This window comes from Hevea brasiliensis, chromosome 4 (assembly GCF_030052815.1).
Source record: "Hevea brasiliensis isolate MT/VB/25A 57/8 chromosome 4, ASM3005281v1, whole genome shotgun sequence".
Classification (NCBI taxonomy): Eukaryota; Viridiplantae; Streptophyta; class Magnoliopsida; order Malpighiales; family Euphorbiaceae; genus Hevea; species Hevea brasiliensis.
In genome coordinates, this window is record NC_079496.1 from 16,450,713 (window position 1) to 16,465,379 (window position 14,667).

The 14,667-nt window shown below is 30.8% G+C and overlaps 1 protein-coding gene across 1 annotated transcript; it reads right to left on the bottom strand.

The window, feature by feature from the left end:
• Nucleotides 1-13,052: 13,052 nt before the first annotated feature.
• LOC110663908 (uncharacterized) lies at nucleotides 13,053-13,770 on the bottom strand. The gene has a single exon (XM_021823386.2). The coding sequence runs from the start codon at nucleotides 13,486-13,488 to the stop codon at nucleotides 13,153-13,155; it is 336 nt and encodes a 111-aa protein (XP_021679078.1). The 5' UTR covers nucleotides 13,489-13,770; the 3' UTR covers nucleotides 13,053-13,152.
• Between the last annotated feature and the right edge of the window lie 897 nt (nucleotides 13,771-14,667).

Consider the following 14,667-nt stretch of genomic DNA (forward strand, 5'->3'; position numbering starts at 1 on the left):
TATCTCATAAGGTGTGGAAGAAACTGATTTTGATGGAATCCTATTCAGAATATACAAAGCTTATTCTAATGCAAATCCCCAAAAGAAGATTGGCATATCAGTATAGCTCATCATACTACGTACCATATCCAATAGGGTACGATTTCTCCTTTCAGATACACCATTCAACTGTGGCGTTCCTGGAGGAGTCAGCTGAGAAACAATGCCATGCTCTCTCAAGTATTCATCAAATTCAGTACTCAAATATTTACCTCCACGATCTGATCAAAGAGCTTTAATACTCTTTCCTGTTTGATTTTCTACTTCAGATTTAAATTCTTTGAACTTTTCAAAAGATTCATATTTGTATTTCATCAAATACAAATATCCAAACCTTGATTTATCATCAGTAAAGGTAATAAAATAATGAAAGCCCCCTCTAGCCATTTCTTTAAACGGACCACATACATCACTATGTATTAGCTCCAAAATATTTTCAGCTCTTAGCCCTTGTCCAACAAAGGGTGATCTAGTCATTTTGCCATGAAGGCAAGATTCACAAGTTGGAGTAGGCTCAGAGCCCAATGAGGATAGAATCCCCATTTTCTCCAATTTTGTAATCCTATCTTCTACAACATGACATAACCTTAAGTGCCAAATATATTTTGAACTTGAGTTGGTTTTCACCATGGCATTGCATTCATTTAGATTGCTATACTCTGGCCAGTGGAAACACTTTCTTACTGGCAATGGAAACACTTTCCTGTTGGCAGTGGAAACACTTTCCTGTTGGCAGTGAAAACACTTTCCTTTGCCTTTGTCAGCTTTGGTCTTCCCTTTCTGTTTAGCTATTTTGTTGGAAGGCCCAAGAATCTGAGGTTTCTTTTTCCTATTGCCCTTCTTCTTGTTGGACTTTCCAGCAGAAGAAGATGCAACCAAAGCTACCTATTTTTCTTTATTGCCTAGCATATTCTTTTGGGCAATAACCAGCATGTTGAGTAAACCAGCTAAGGTGCATTCCTGTTTAGTCATATGGAAATTTGTCACAAAATTCCTAAAAGACTCAGGAAGGGACTGAAGGATCAAATCCATCTGTAGTTGGAAATCCATGTTGAAGTCAAGATGTTCCAACTGCTCAATCAGCCGAATCATCTTGTGGACATGATCCCCAACATTCTGTCCCTCAGACATCCTCATACGGAATAGCTGTCTAGATATCTCATACCTAGCATTCTCTTTGTGCTCACCATATAACTCTTGTAGGTGAAGGAGGATCTCACTCGCACTCTGCATGTTCTCATGTTGCTTCTGTAACTCATTACTCATGGAAGCAAGCATGTAACACTTAGCTCTCATATCATGCTCCTTCCAATTGTCCAAAGTATCATGTTCCTCTTGTGTGGCCTCTGGAGGTAAGGGACTAGGAACATTTGAATCTAGAACATATCCTATATGTTCAAGGTTCAGGACAAGCTTCAAATTTCTTAGCCAATCAGACAGATTAGGTCCTGTCAACCTATTGTGATCAAGTATGCTTGCAAGGATATTGGATGGTGGTGGTTGTTTTGTGTTCATTTTTATCAGAAAATTAACTACAAAAAATAACCAGATTAATTAGTAAATGTATCATGTAATTAACCAAAATGATTATGGTCTTTTAATCAAATTGGTCCTCCCACTAACTTAGCGAATCCTACACTGCCAAAGTAGAAAACGGAAATCCTAGTTGGATGGATTTCTAGTGGGTGATTGAATTTTTATAATTCTATTGATCATCCTCAGGTACATCCATTATTGGAATTACAATAAACTATAAGTGAGCAACTCCTTGCCCATCACATCTCATGTGAGATTCAATCCTTTACCTAGCCCCTAATGCTCAAAATCTCAGGTACATCCATTATTGACTTATCTTGCATTAGTTAAGTTGATCCCATTGAGCCAGTAATTATGTAAATAATTTTAATGTCCTCAGGTACATCCAATATTGGCCACCAAACCATTTACATATTTACAACATCTCATGCTTAACAATTATTCTTAAGAAAATCTCTTAAATTAATTGCATCTCATGCAACTATTTAAAATTTCTTAAAATAATTGCCCCAATGGAGGGCCTATGTTATAATTACTTTAATTATAGCATTTCCAACTTAATCATTTGTTTGGAAGATTTTATGGTCATTCTAATTACAATTAAGGTCTCACTTTGCACATTATCCATTTAGCATGCATATATCATATAATTGCATACATTCCCATACATCTCATGCATTCATGGATAAGCAGTAAATATGGTATGATCATGGACTTTCTAAGGGATTCAATTCTGAGCCACCAAGAATTGAATCAGGGCATTCCTAGGTGCATTTCATTCATTCATTCATTTTATAAGAGTTGCTGAAGGAGTACATAATCAACACTTGATCTTGAATTCCTCCCACTGGTCCCACCAATGCTCTTGACCTCCTTGAACTTCTTGCAATCCAATATTACATAGTAATCCTTGGCATACCAAGGCGAATTTACAAGAACTTAAATAAATGAAATTACAATCCAAAAATTATTACAAACTTAATCATACATGCCCAAAATAAATTAAAATAAATAAATTAATTTACAATCCCAAAGAAACATAAAAGAAATAAATCCAATCACATTGGTCATTTATAGTCCATGATCATCCATCATGCATATCACTATTTAACAATTAAATAAAACATACATACTTAAATTAAATTGAATATCTCATATTCAACTTAAAAATCCAGATTTGAATATGATTCAAATAAATTTAAAAATTCAGATTTGAATCTCATTCAAACAAATTTAAAAATTCAGATTTGAATCACATTCAAACAACTTTAAAAATTCAGATTTGAATCACATTCAAACATTTTTTAAAAAATCAGATTTGAATCACATTCAAACATTTTTTTAAAAAATCAGATCTGAATTTTATTCAATCAATTTTAAAAAATCAGATTTAAATATGATTCAAATAACTTTAAAAATTCAGATCTGAATCACATTCAAACAACTTTTAAAATTCAGATTTGAATCGCATTCAAACAATTTTTAAAATTCTGATTTGAATCATAATTTAATTGTGTGATTAAAAATCCTAATTAAACATTTTAATTAGTCATATGATGAACCTTTCATCATGCAACAATTGCAGAATTTAATAACAACCATGCGCACCATGATCTTCTCAAGCCATGCGCACCATGTTGGAGTTCATCAAGCATGCCGCCACACCTCTTGATCCAACCAGCAATGGATCAATCATCTCATGATCAAATCACACAATTAAATCATATAATCAACAATCTAAATGGCAAATATAGTGGCTCTGATACCAATTGAAGGAATGGAAGCGTGAAAAAACACAAGTTTATACCATTGAATTCAAAAATTTTCACCTAGGGTCACATGCATCATGCAAGATTTATTTTTATCTATTTGATTTCAATGATAAACAACATATTAAAACTCTTTTAATATGTTTTTGGATCTGTATTTGCCATTTAAGATTTTAAAATTAATCAGATTAATTTTAGAACCCTAGATTAAATCAAGAACGATTACACTAACCTCTTGATGCACTGCAATGATGTTCGCGCTTTGATATTCGTCTTCAGGACACCAGATGTTGTCCCTCTAGCTTGTCCACACCAAGAACACCTATGGCAGCCCTTGAACAGCTTCTAAAGCTTTTTCTATTAATTAGAAATTCAAGTTCTACCTTTTAAGAGATTAGAGATGTAAACAGGACACTAGAAACAATTTCTAGTGTTCTTAATTCAAGAGATTAATGGCTAATCTCTTTGAATTGATGAGAGATGAAGAAGAATAGAGGGAGGGCTGCGAAATGGCGTGACCAAGGAGTGTGGCTGCTGGTTGTATTTTATTTTCTCATAACAACACTTAAATAGCTAGGTTAACACATTAAACCCTTGCCACATGTCACCCTTTGATTAGCTCTAGGTTTAAGTGACCCAATCACATTGTGCCAAGTGTCAAACCCATATTTAATCTTGATTTTAATCATCTTACATGATTAAAAAACATTTGGCAAGCTTATGTGTTATGCCATGTGTCACCATCTCATGGTGCCACGTGTCACACTGTAAAATGACCAAAATGCCCTTGTGTCTTAATTTTGAGTTCTTAACCCAAAATAATTATTTTTCTTCTTCTAATCAATTTATATCAAATATAAATTAATTAATTAATCTCTATTAATTAATTTCTCATTAATTAAATTCATATTTAAAAACTTTAAATATAAATTTAATTTATACTACACATCCAATAATCTAGATTTGGTTTCAAGTCATGCTAGGGACTTTGCAATCTAATTGCAAACCAAACCTATTTAATTAATTAATTAAACTCTTTAATTAATTAATTAAATCATATTTAATTAGGTGATAACTTGTGTATGTGTGTGACTTACTAGGCTCATCACTAATTGGCAATGAGACATGATATCAACTCTTAATATCATCAGAACTCTTTCTTACCATAAATGATTTCTCTAAATCATTTTATGAACCTCATAGACCATGGTTAACACCTAGCATAGCATGCCATGGCCACCCAATTAGTAATAAGGTTTACCTTAAATGAACCTATAATCATATGTTACCATGCACTAGAATCTCTCTATTACAAAATTCCAACTCAAGCTGGAGTCATGGTTTATGTCAAACTCCATTTGCTATGAATATTATGTTCTCTTTTAATTCCAGTTCTTGATTAAAAAGATTTTCTCATCAGAAACTCTTTTCTGAATAAATCTATCTGTCGTGGCCAGGAACTTGAAACATCAAGAACAATTAAATTAACATAGGATTTTATCTCTATTTACTTAGAGGAACAGATTCCATCTTGATCAACACCTACCTCCATATATAACTAGTAGGAGCCAACACATGCCCATATACCCATACACACGACAAGTATGAAAGCAGTATCAAACTCAAACTACCTATATACAAGATAACTGTGCTATCTCAGGTCTAAAGATTATATGCACTGATATGATTTATGACAAAACATTGACAAGAGTAAACTCCATGTGCTTATCATAAGTGTCACTGGTTCGGCCTACTTATCATTTATAAGTGCCTATCATGTTTGTTATATGGCATGAGACTCACCATTCCATCTTATTTATATCTCATATAAATAACTTGGGAACAAACACGAATACAATCTTTCTGGATAAGTCATGTCCTTATTATGAAGTATCCTCGATTGTGAACCTATTTATGATACTTCGTGCTAGAAATATTGTCACTCATATTCTTAACAACTTAAGAATAATATTTCTAACAAAATATCAATGGACCTTTTCTATTACACATAAATATATTATGTAAACGGAAAAGTGAAAATGCCTTTTATTAATAAAAATATGTACAAGATACATACTAAATGATATGCTCTAGGGCATACTACTAACACTACTAACCCCCAAGGACCCAAGTACATTTGGGCACCTAAAGTAAATTGAATCATCATGTGTAGGTGTGCTTGAAATCCTCAAAACTTGAAAGTAAGTGGTACTTGGATAGTGAATGTTCAAAACACATGACCGAAAATGCCAATCTCTTTCTTTCACTTGAAAAGAAAGATGGAGGTGGGCAAGTGACTTTTGGTGATAATGGTAAAGGTAAAATTGTGGGAATAGGTAAGGTTGGTAAAGAAAACTCCCCTATTCTTGACAAAGTGCTTTTGGTTGATGGTTTAAAACATAATTTGCTTAGTATTAGTCAATTATGTGATAAGGGCTGTAGAGTTATTTTTTAGTCTAAATCTTGCTTTGTGTCTAGGATGAGTGATAACAAAATGTTGTTTATTGGTGAAAGAATTAAAAATATTTATGTTATTGATTTGCATGCTTTGTCTAACAAAGATGTTAAGTGTTTTGTTTCTATTAGTGATGACTTGGACTTGGCATAGAAGGCTTTCACATGCTAGCATGGACCTTCTTGCAAACTTGAACAAGGATGAGCTAATTGATGGGCTACCAAAGATCAAGTTTCAAAAGGATAAGGTGTATAATGCATGCCAAATGGGTAAGCAAGTCAAGAGCTTTTTTAAATCTATTCATAAGTTACCTACTTCTAAACCCCTTTAATTGTTGCATATGGATTTGTTTGGTCCTACTAGAGTGGCTAGCTTAAGTGGTGCATATTATGCCTTAGTGATTGTTGATGACAACTCTAGGTATACTTAGGTGGCATTCCTTGCTCATAAGGATGAATGTTTTGATATTTTTGAGAGATTTTCGAAAAGGGTTTTCAAATCTCTTTTATTAGGAGTGATCATGGTAGAGAATTTGAAAATGAGAAATTTAATAAGTTTTGTAACTTAGTAGGGATCACTCACAATTTTTCTTCTCCTAGGACTCCCCAACAAAATGGTGTTGTTGAAAAAAAAAATAGAACTCTTTTAGACATGGGGAGGACTATGTTAAACGAATATAATTTGCCTACTTATTTTTAGGCGGAAGCCATTAATACGGCTTATTATGTTTCAAATAGAGTTTTGATTAGACTTATTTTGAAGAAAACCTCTTATGAGCTATGGAATGGCAAGAAACTTAAAATAGGTTATTTTAGAGTTTTTAGTTGTAAATACTTCATTTTGAATACCAAAGATAATTTAGATAAATTTAGCTTCAAAACTGATAAAGGTATCCTCTTGGGGTACTCTACATCTAGTAAAGCATATAGAGTCTTCAATAAGAGAACCTTAGTTATTGAGAAGTCAATGCATATTGTATTTGATGAAGCTAACCCCTTTGGTCCTATAAAGGATATTTCTTGTGATAATGATGTTGTAGGTAATCTTGATGAGTTGACTCTTAAAGATTCTCAATCTAGTGGAATTCAAGATCAACACATGGAAGATCCCTTGAAGGACTTGGGAGTTGATCAAGTTGAGCTTCGAGGGCAACAAAGTCAACTAGTTCCATATCAAGAAGTCCAACAAGATCTACCCAAAAATTGGACATTCAAGAAGGATCATCCTAAAGACTTAATCATTGGTGATACATCAAAAGGGGCAACAACTAGATCCTCTCTTAGAAATATATGTGATAACCTTGCATTCATTTCTCAAATAGAACTTAGGAGCATAGATGAGGCCATTAATGACAAGAGTTGGGTACTTACAATGCAAGAGGAGCTCAATCAGTTTGAAAGGAATAAGGTTTAGACCTTAGTTTCTAGGCCAAAAGACCACCCATCCATAGGCATCAAATGGGTGTTTAGAAACAAATTAGATGAGGATGGAAACATAATTAGGAATAGAGCTAGGTTAGTAGCCAAAGGCTATAACCAAGAGGAGGGCATTGACTATGATGAAACCTTTGCCCCCGTAGCTAGATTAGAAGCCATTAAAATCTTGCTTGCATATGCATCATACATGAATTTTAAGCTTTTCCAAATGGATGTTAAAAGTGCTTTTCTAAATGGTTTTATTGATGAGGAGGTATATGTTGAGCAACCTCCTGGTTTTGAAAATCATGAGTTTCCAAACTATGTTTTTAAATTGGCTAAAGCCTTGTATGGTTTGAAACAAGCTCCTAGAGCTTGGTATGAAAGGCTTAGTAACTTTCTTTTACAAAATGGTTTTTCAAAAGGAAAAGTTGATGCAACTCTTTTTGTTAAAAATCATGTAAATGATATCCTTGTTGTATAAATATATGTTGATGATATTATATTTGGTACTACTAATGAGTGTTTGTGTGAAGAGTTTGCTAATACAATGAAGAGTGAGTTTGAGATAAGCATGATGGGAGAACTCAAGTTTTTCCTTGAGCTTCAAATCAAACAAGCTAAAGATGGCATCTTCATCAACCAAGCCAAGTACACCAAAGAATTGATCAAGAGGTTTGGGATGGAGAATAGCAAGCCTAGTAGAACTCCAATGAGCACAAACACCAAACTTGACAAGGATGAAAAAGGAAAATCGGTTGATGAAAGGCTCTATAGAGGTATGATTGGTAGTCTCTTATATCTCACAACTAGTAGACCAACATTATGTTTTCCATATGTTTCTGTGCATGTTTTCAATCATGTCCTAAAGAGTCTTATTTGCATACTGTTAAATGTATTCTCAAATACTTGAATGGTACTTTGCATTTAGGTCTATGGTATCCTAGAAATGCATCCTTTAATTTATATTTCTACTCGGATGCTGACTTTACTAGAAGCATCCTTGATAGGAAGAGTACCTCAGGTACTTGTCAACTCCTAGGATACTCTTTAGTTTTTTGGTGTAGCAAGAAACAAAACTCGGTTGCACTTTCCACGCTCGAAGCCGAATATGTGGCTGCGGGTCTTTGTTGTAGCCAAATACTTTGGATCAAGCAACAATTGAGAGACTTCAAATATCTCTTGATCACATTCCTATTAAATGTGATAACACAAGTGCAATCAATTTGACCAAGAACCCCATACAATATTCTAGAACCAAGCATATAGACATTAGACATCATTTTATACGTGATCATGTATTGAACGGTGATGTTGTTCTTGAGTTTGTTGATACACATTACCAATTAGCTGATATCTTTACAAAACCTTTATGTGAAGTTTAATTTCATTAAGAGAGAATTAGGTATGCTTGACAACCTTTATGCTTGAGATTGTGATTTACTATTCACATTACTGTTCACGTTATTGTTCATATTACTGTTCACATGAACAAAATATTGGTTTCCTATTTTTGGCTGCCATATGATCACAATACCATTCCTCATTAATATAGATTGCTCTCATTGATTGTTCTATGAAGGTTATTTGCCAGGATTCTGTTGATGCTTTGAATAGACTCCTTGATAGTTTTACAAGTCCAATACAAATGAAATTAGTAAATTTGTATTGAAGTCTTCTTGGCTCTTTGTAGGCTATTCTTTAGAATAATTATTATGTTGCCTCTAGATTGAGCATATACTATATGGTGGTAAACCTTTGAATGATGCCATAATTTTTGTATATCTTTCCTTTTAGAGTGCATTTTGATAATGCCAAAAGGGGGAGATATATAGCTAGTTGATGAATAGTTCAAACTTAGTTCAAAATTATAGGCTTTAAACATGATTACTTGGCTTTTAGTGGGATACAAGTTTTAGGTATACTTATATGATACTTCTTGGTAATCCTTTGATACATATTCTAAATTGTTTTTGATATAAAAATAACTTTGCATTATCATTCACCTAGGACTCATGACATTGCATTCATTAAGTCAAAGCCTCTCTTATGTGCTCTCTAAATTCTATTTATTAAGGTACAAACTATTTTTGAAAGGGGGAGCACATTAAGGGGGAGAATTTCTAAAAAACACACACTTCACTTGTACTTAATTTTCCTCATCCACTAATTATTTGTCATCATCAAAAAGGGAGAGATTGTTAGACCTAGGTGTCTTAACCCATGTTTTGATGATAATAAACAATTAGTGTGCTACTAATATACTTTAGAAGTGTTTGTATTGAGTTTGCAGGCCCTAGACTCAAAATTGCCAAATTGCTTCAAATCAAGATTAAGGAAGAGCAAGATAAGGAAGTAAATATTTATGAGATCCTATAATATAACTTTTATTTATTTTATATCTTGTAAATCTAATTTAATTAATTGTGTTAGCTCAAGTTTAGGTGGTACTAAGAATATTTTGTTCAACCTAGTTTTCACCTAATTCTTTATCAAGGGAAAATTAAATAAATTTTTCAGAAATAAAAAATTAATTTTGAAAAGTATTTTAGTTGCAAAATACATTGAATTAGCTTTCTAATGATTCAAACGAATCAAAAATCTGAGTTCGGATAAAAAAGTTATGAGTTTTTTAAACTCTTAATTTCTTAGTGTCTTTACTTGTAACTTTTTCTTAACCAAGGGGGACTAAAATGAAATTTTTACATTTGGGAAATGCAAATTTGTTTTTGAAAGTGTTTTCATTGAAAAGTTTATTAAATTAGCTTTCCAACGGTTCAAACTGATCGAAAATCCAAATTCTGATGAAAAAGTTATGCATTTCCGAAACCTAAGTGCTCTTTTGACACTTTTTATCCAGAGAGCACTTCGGCAGCCAAAAGTGAGAAATTTGGCTGCCAAAGTTCATTTTTTAAATCATGATTTTTGAGCATTAAAAGCCAATTTATCCAGAAAGCACTCTAGTAGCCGAAATTGGAAACTTCAGCAGCTGAAAGTGACTTTTCAAAAGCTATTTTTTAGTGCTCCAACTTTTGGCAACCGAAGTAAATAACTTTAGCTTACTTTGGCAGCCGAACCTAAGTTTTTGCAAATCGATAAAACAAAGTTTTGGATGGTTGAACGGCTAGTTTTGCATTTAATACACCCCCAACGGTTATTTTCTTGCAAAAACTATAAATAGGCACCATTTATTACTGAAAACAAGTTTTACAACAATAATCTTTTGAAAATTTATTGTGTTCTAAAGATTTTCTTCATTCTCTCTCTAGAACTTGAGCTATCATAGTTAATGTTGAGAACTTGATATTTGAGTTGTAAATTCTTTGTTCTGAGAGTTCATTCAAGGTTGTTGTGAGCACTTATTGTAATTTTGAGTGTGATAGGGCTTTAAATAGCTCTTGAGTATAAAGAAATTTGTAAAAGAGCAAGGGTTTGCTCTTGTGGTGATTGTAAGGGGTTTATTTTTCACCAAAAAAAAAATTTTAGTAGAATTAACTCTCAAGGAAGGCTTTGAAGAGAGGACATAAGCTTGGAATAGCCGAACCTCTATAAATCTCTTGTGTTATCATTCTTCCTTTTCTCTTATTGGTGTTTAAATTTCTTTTAATCTTTAATTTTACAATTAGAACCTAATTCACCCCCTCTCTTGGGTTGCTACAAGGGACAACAATTTTCAATACTCGAACTTGTCTTATACTCAAATAAAATTTATTCTCAACTAACCGAACTTATCTCAAATCCAATTATTATTATACGAAAAAATACCCCAATACGTTTAATTTTATATATTTTTAATTAATAGTTTTAAAAAAATTATTTTTATTAATAATTTATATTTAAAAAATTTAATAATTTTATAAAATATTTAAATTATATTTTGTATAAAATAAAATGTATAAAAATTTATAAATATTATTATAAAAAAAGATATTTTATATTTAATTAAACATTTATATAAACAGATTCAGATAATAGTTACCCAATAAACAAAATCTGAACCCAATCCGAACTTATCACAAATATTATTTTTAAAATCTGAACCTACCTTAAATTCGATTATATTCTATATAAACTCGTCTTATTAGTATTCTATTAGATCGTATAGTCATATGCATTAAAAGATAAAACTCATTAGTTTTAATAATAATTTAATAATATAAGTTATTTTATTTTTAATAAAACAATATGAACGAGGGTATATTAAGAAAATACTAAACAAAATTTATTATTTTAACTATATTAATTATATTTTATTAATTTATTTAAAATAAAAACGAAGGAAAATATTATAATTTATAAAATTTTCTTAAAATATATATATATATATATTTTAGTTAAACTTTTATTTAGATTAATTATTTTAATTCGATGTTAAATGAGACTAGATACCAAAAAAAATACCCTACTCGTCATTCGGACTAAGTTTGAATTCGCGGCTTTGTTTACAGCATGAATAGTCTAATATATGGTCTAAAATTAAGTTTAGCATAAAAACTCATGTTTTTTTAAGGAAATTGAAAATAAAATACAAATTTAAAATATAAATTATTATGTAATTATATTTTTATAAGTAAATTTAACATAAATCACTTATAAATAAAATAATAATTATTTTAATTTAAAGAATCTAATTATATTGATAAAATATTTAATTTAATTAATTAGTGAGTAACACACTTCATTCAATAGTGATTTGCTCTCATTATTTAATTCAACGATCTTTTCATAGATCTAATTTGATAATTTTCAAGTTTTGACTTTTTATTAGAGAAAAATTTACACCTTTATTTCTCTTCAATCCAAATAATAAAATAACACATTTAAATATTTCGTAAAATGAAAACAAAACAGATCTTCAATGAGAGTAACAATTTCATAAAAATAGAGATGAAACAAAATAAATCCTTACTACAGAGTAAATAATTCGAAATCTACCAACAAAAACATATAAATTTGATTAGGTTAAAAAAATGTTTCAATTTAATTTATTTGAGAATAATTCTTAAAATGATAAAAAAATTAAAATGATTGACTAATATTAATAAATATTTAAATTATTTTTAGTAATTAAGATAACTATTAAAATTAACATTAATATGAAAGTTTCATATTAAATTAATAAAATTAAAAAATTTTACTAAAATTAGAAAAACTTATAAAGATTTGAATTTTTATGATTTATCCTTTTATTTAAAATAATATTTTTTAATGATATTTAAAAATTTAAATATTATATTACAAATTACATTACAAATTAAATAAATATATTATTTTTAGTGAATAATTTTATTATAAAACATAATCAATAACACAAGGGTTGCTCATTATTATAGAAAAGTTCTCGCACAAGTGGAGCTCTCTAATTAAAATTCTATTATTATTATTATTATTAAGCAATTTGCAGTTGAAGTCATGAATCATGGTGATCGAATTTTGTTTTAAATCCACTAATTTGGTTCTTAGTTTTAAGTTCTGTTGACCACAACCCAGCTATTAGCTGTTGCCCGTTGGCTAAGATGATGGCGGTGGCTCTAGGCTGTAACCTACGACCCTCTCTTGCCAGGTAGGTATAATAATTTTAATAAGATAAATTTAAATAGTGTATAATTAAATTAAATTTAAAATAAATTTATATTTAAAATTTAATTATTAATTTAATTTAATTTAAATTTTGATAAAAAAAAAAATTAAAATGTGCTCAGCCCTATAGTAAATTTCTTAAAACTTCACGCCGATTAATTAATTGCCTAATCTCAATGGAACCATGAAGAAATTAATTAAACCCTGTAAAATTGTTCTTGGTAATCCAGTCCAGAAAGTGAAGTTGGCACAGGAATATTGAAAAATCACAATATACATATTAACAAAAGAATTTCATACGGTCTAGAGTTATTCCAATCCACAGTCACATTATAAAAAAAAAAAAAAGAGACAACCTTTAAGCAGTAGACATGTTAGATAAGCGACTAGGCGTTGGCCGGAAATTCCACCAGCGAAGGGTCAACTTCCGATTGGGCGGTGTCAAGGCCCTCCTAATTATCTCTTTATTCGCTTGACGCCTTTTCAACTTATCACCAGGAATAAGATAACCATGGCGGCTACACCTGGCAGAACCAGGACGGTTGGAGCAGGTACAAGATGGACGTAACCTAGGAGAAGATACAGGTGGTAGACGATGATTTCTACGGACCCGATTGGTGTGAGCGGTGGTGTTTTCGGACGGCGGCGACTGTGTGGTCGGAAGTTGAAGCCTTTGATTGTGGGGGATGTTCATTTTTGTTTGGAGGATGGAGAAAATGGAAGGGAGGGGTGGGGTTTTATTGTGTTGGAAAATGAGGAGTTGTTGGAAGACTTTTTCTTTGGCGAGTGGAAAAAGGCCGAGAGAGTTGACAAGCTGAACAGCTTGGTGAGTGCTTGGCCTTGGAATTGTGAGGATCGGAGAAAGAGCCTTAACTTTTGACCATTAGATTTAATACCTGTCCAAACGGAGACGTTTGCTCGGTGTCCTTTGAGTGGATACTTTTCACAATTGCTCTTCTGTACGCCACAACTGGAACCTTCTGTCATTTTTTTGGTCTAGGCTGCGTTGTTCTTTGCTTATTCGTCCACACACATCAACAATACCAACTCATTTTTTCTGTGCTTAAATAGACCTAGCAACCAGTCGGTTACAATCCAATTTTGATTTATAGAACCGTTGGTTCAGTCGATCTTACTGTTCAAATTAATTTTGACTTGAAACAATTTCGGAATGATTTTAGTTTAGTTTAAATATGATGAATGTATAATAAATTTTTAGATATAATTTATTTAGTTTTTGATTAAAAATTAAAAAAATTCAAATATAAGTTCAATATATATATCTATATATATATATTAAAAATAATCATTTAAATCAATCAATTTCAGCTTAAAATTATCAGTTTGAATTGGTTGATTTTGATAGGTTCAAGGGAAGAGTAATAATTGACTTCTATAAAACGGCACTAAACCAATCATAAATCATAATAATTAATCTTATTTAATTAGAAATAATAATGGATCAGATTTTTATGGATACTCAATCTAATCGAAATTTAATAGGACGAATTTTGATATTATATAATTGAATTTGAAACGGATTCAGATTTGAAAAGTAATATTCATGAAGGGGTCGAGTTGAGTTCGAGTTTTGCATGTTAGGTATCCGTTACTCGAACTCATTTATACAAATATTTAATTAAATATAAAATATATATATATATATATTTTTATAATTATATTTATAATTTTTTATATATTTTATTTTATATAAAATGAAATTTAAATATTTTATTAAGTTATTAAATTTTTAAAATATAAATTATTAATTAAAATAATTTTTATTTAAAATATTAATTAAAATATATAAAATTAAATGAGTTTGATTTTTTTTAATAATAATTGGGTTTGGAACGAGTTCGATTTTTTATTA

What these genes read in the sequence shown, in the direction of transcription:
- LOC110663908 (XM_021823386.2), bottom strand. Translation starts at nt 13,488, where the DNA reads ATGAACATCCCCCACAATCAAAGGCTTCAACTTCCGACCACACAGTCG.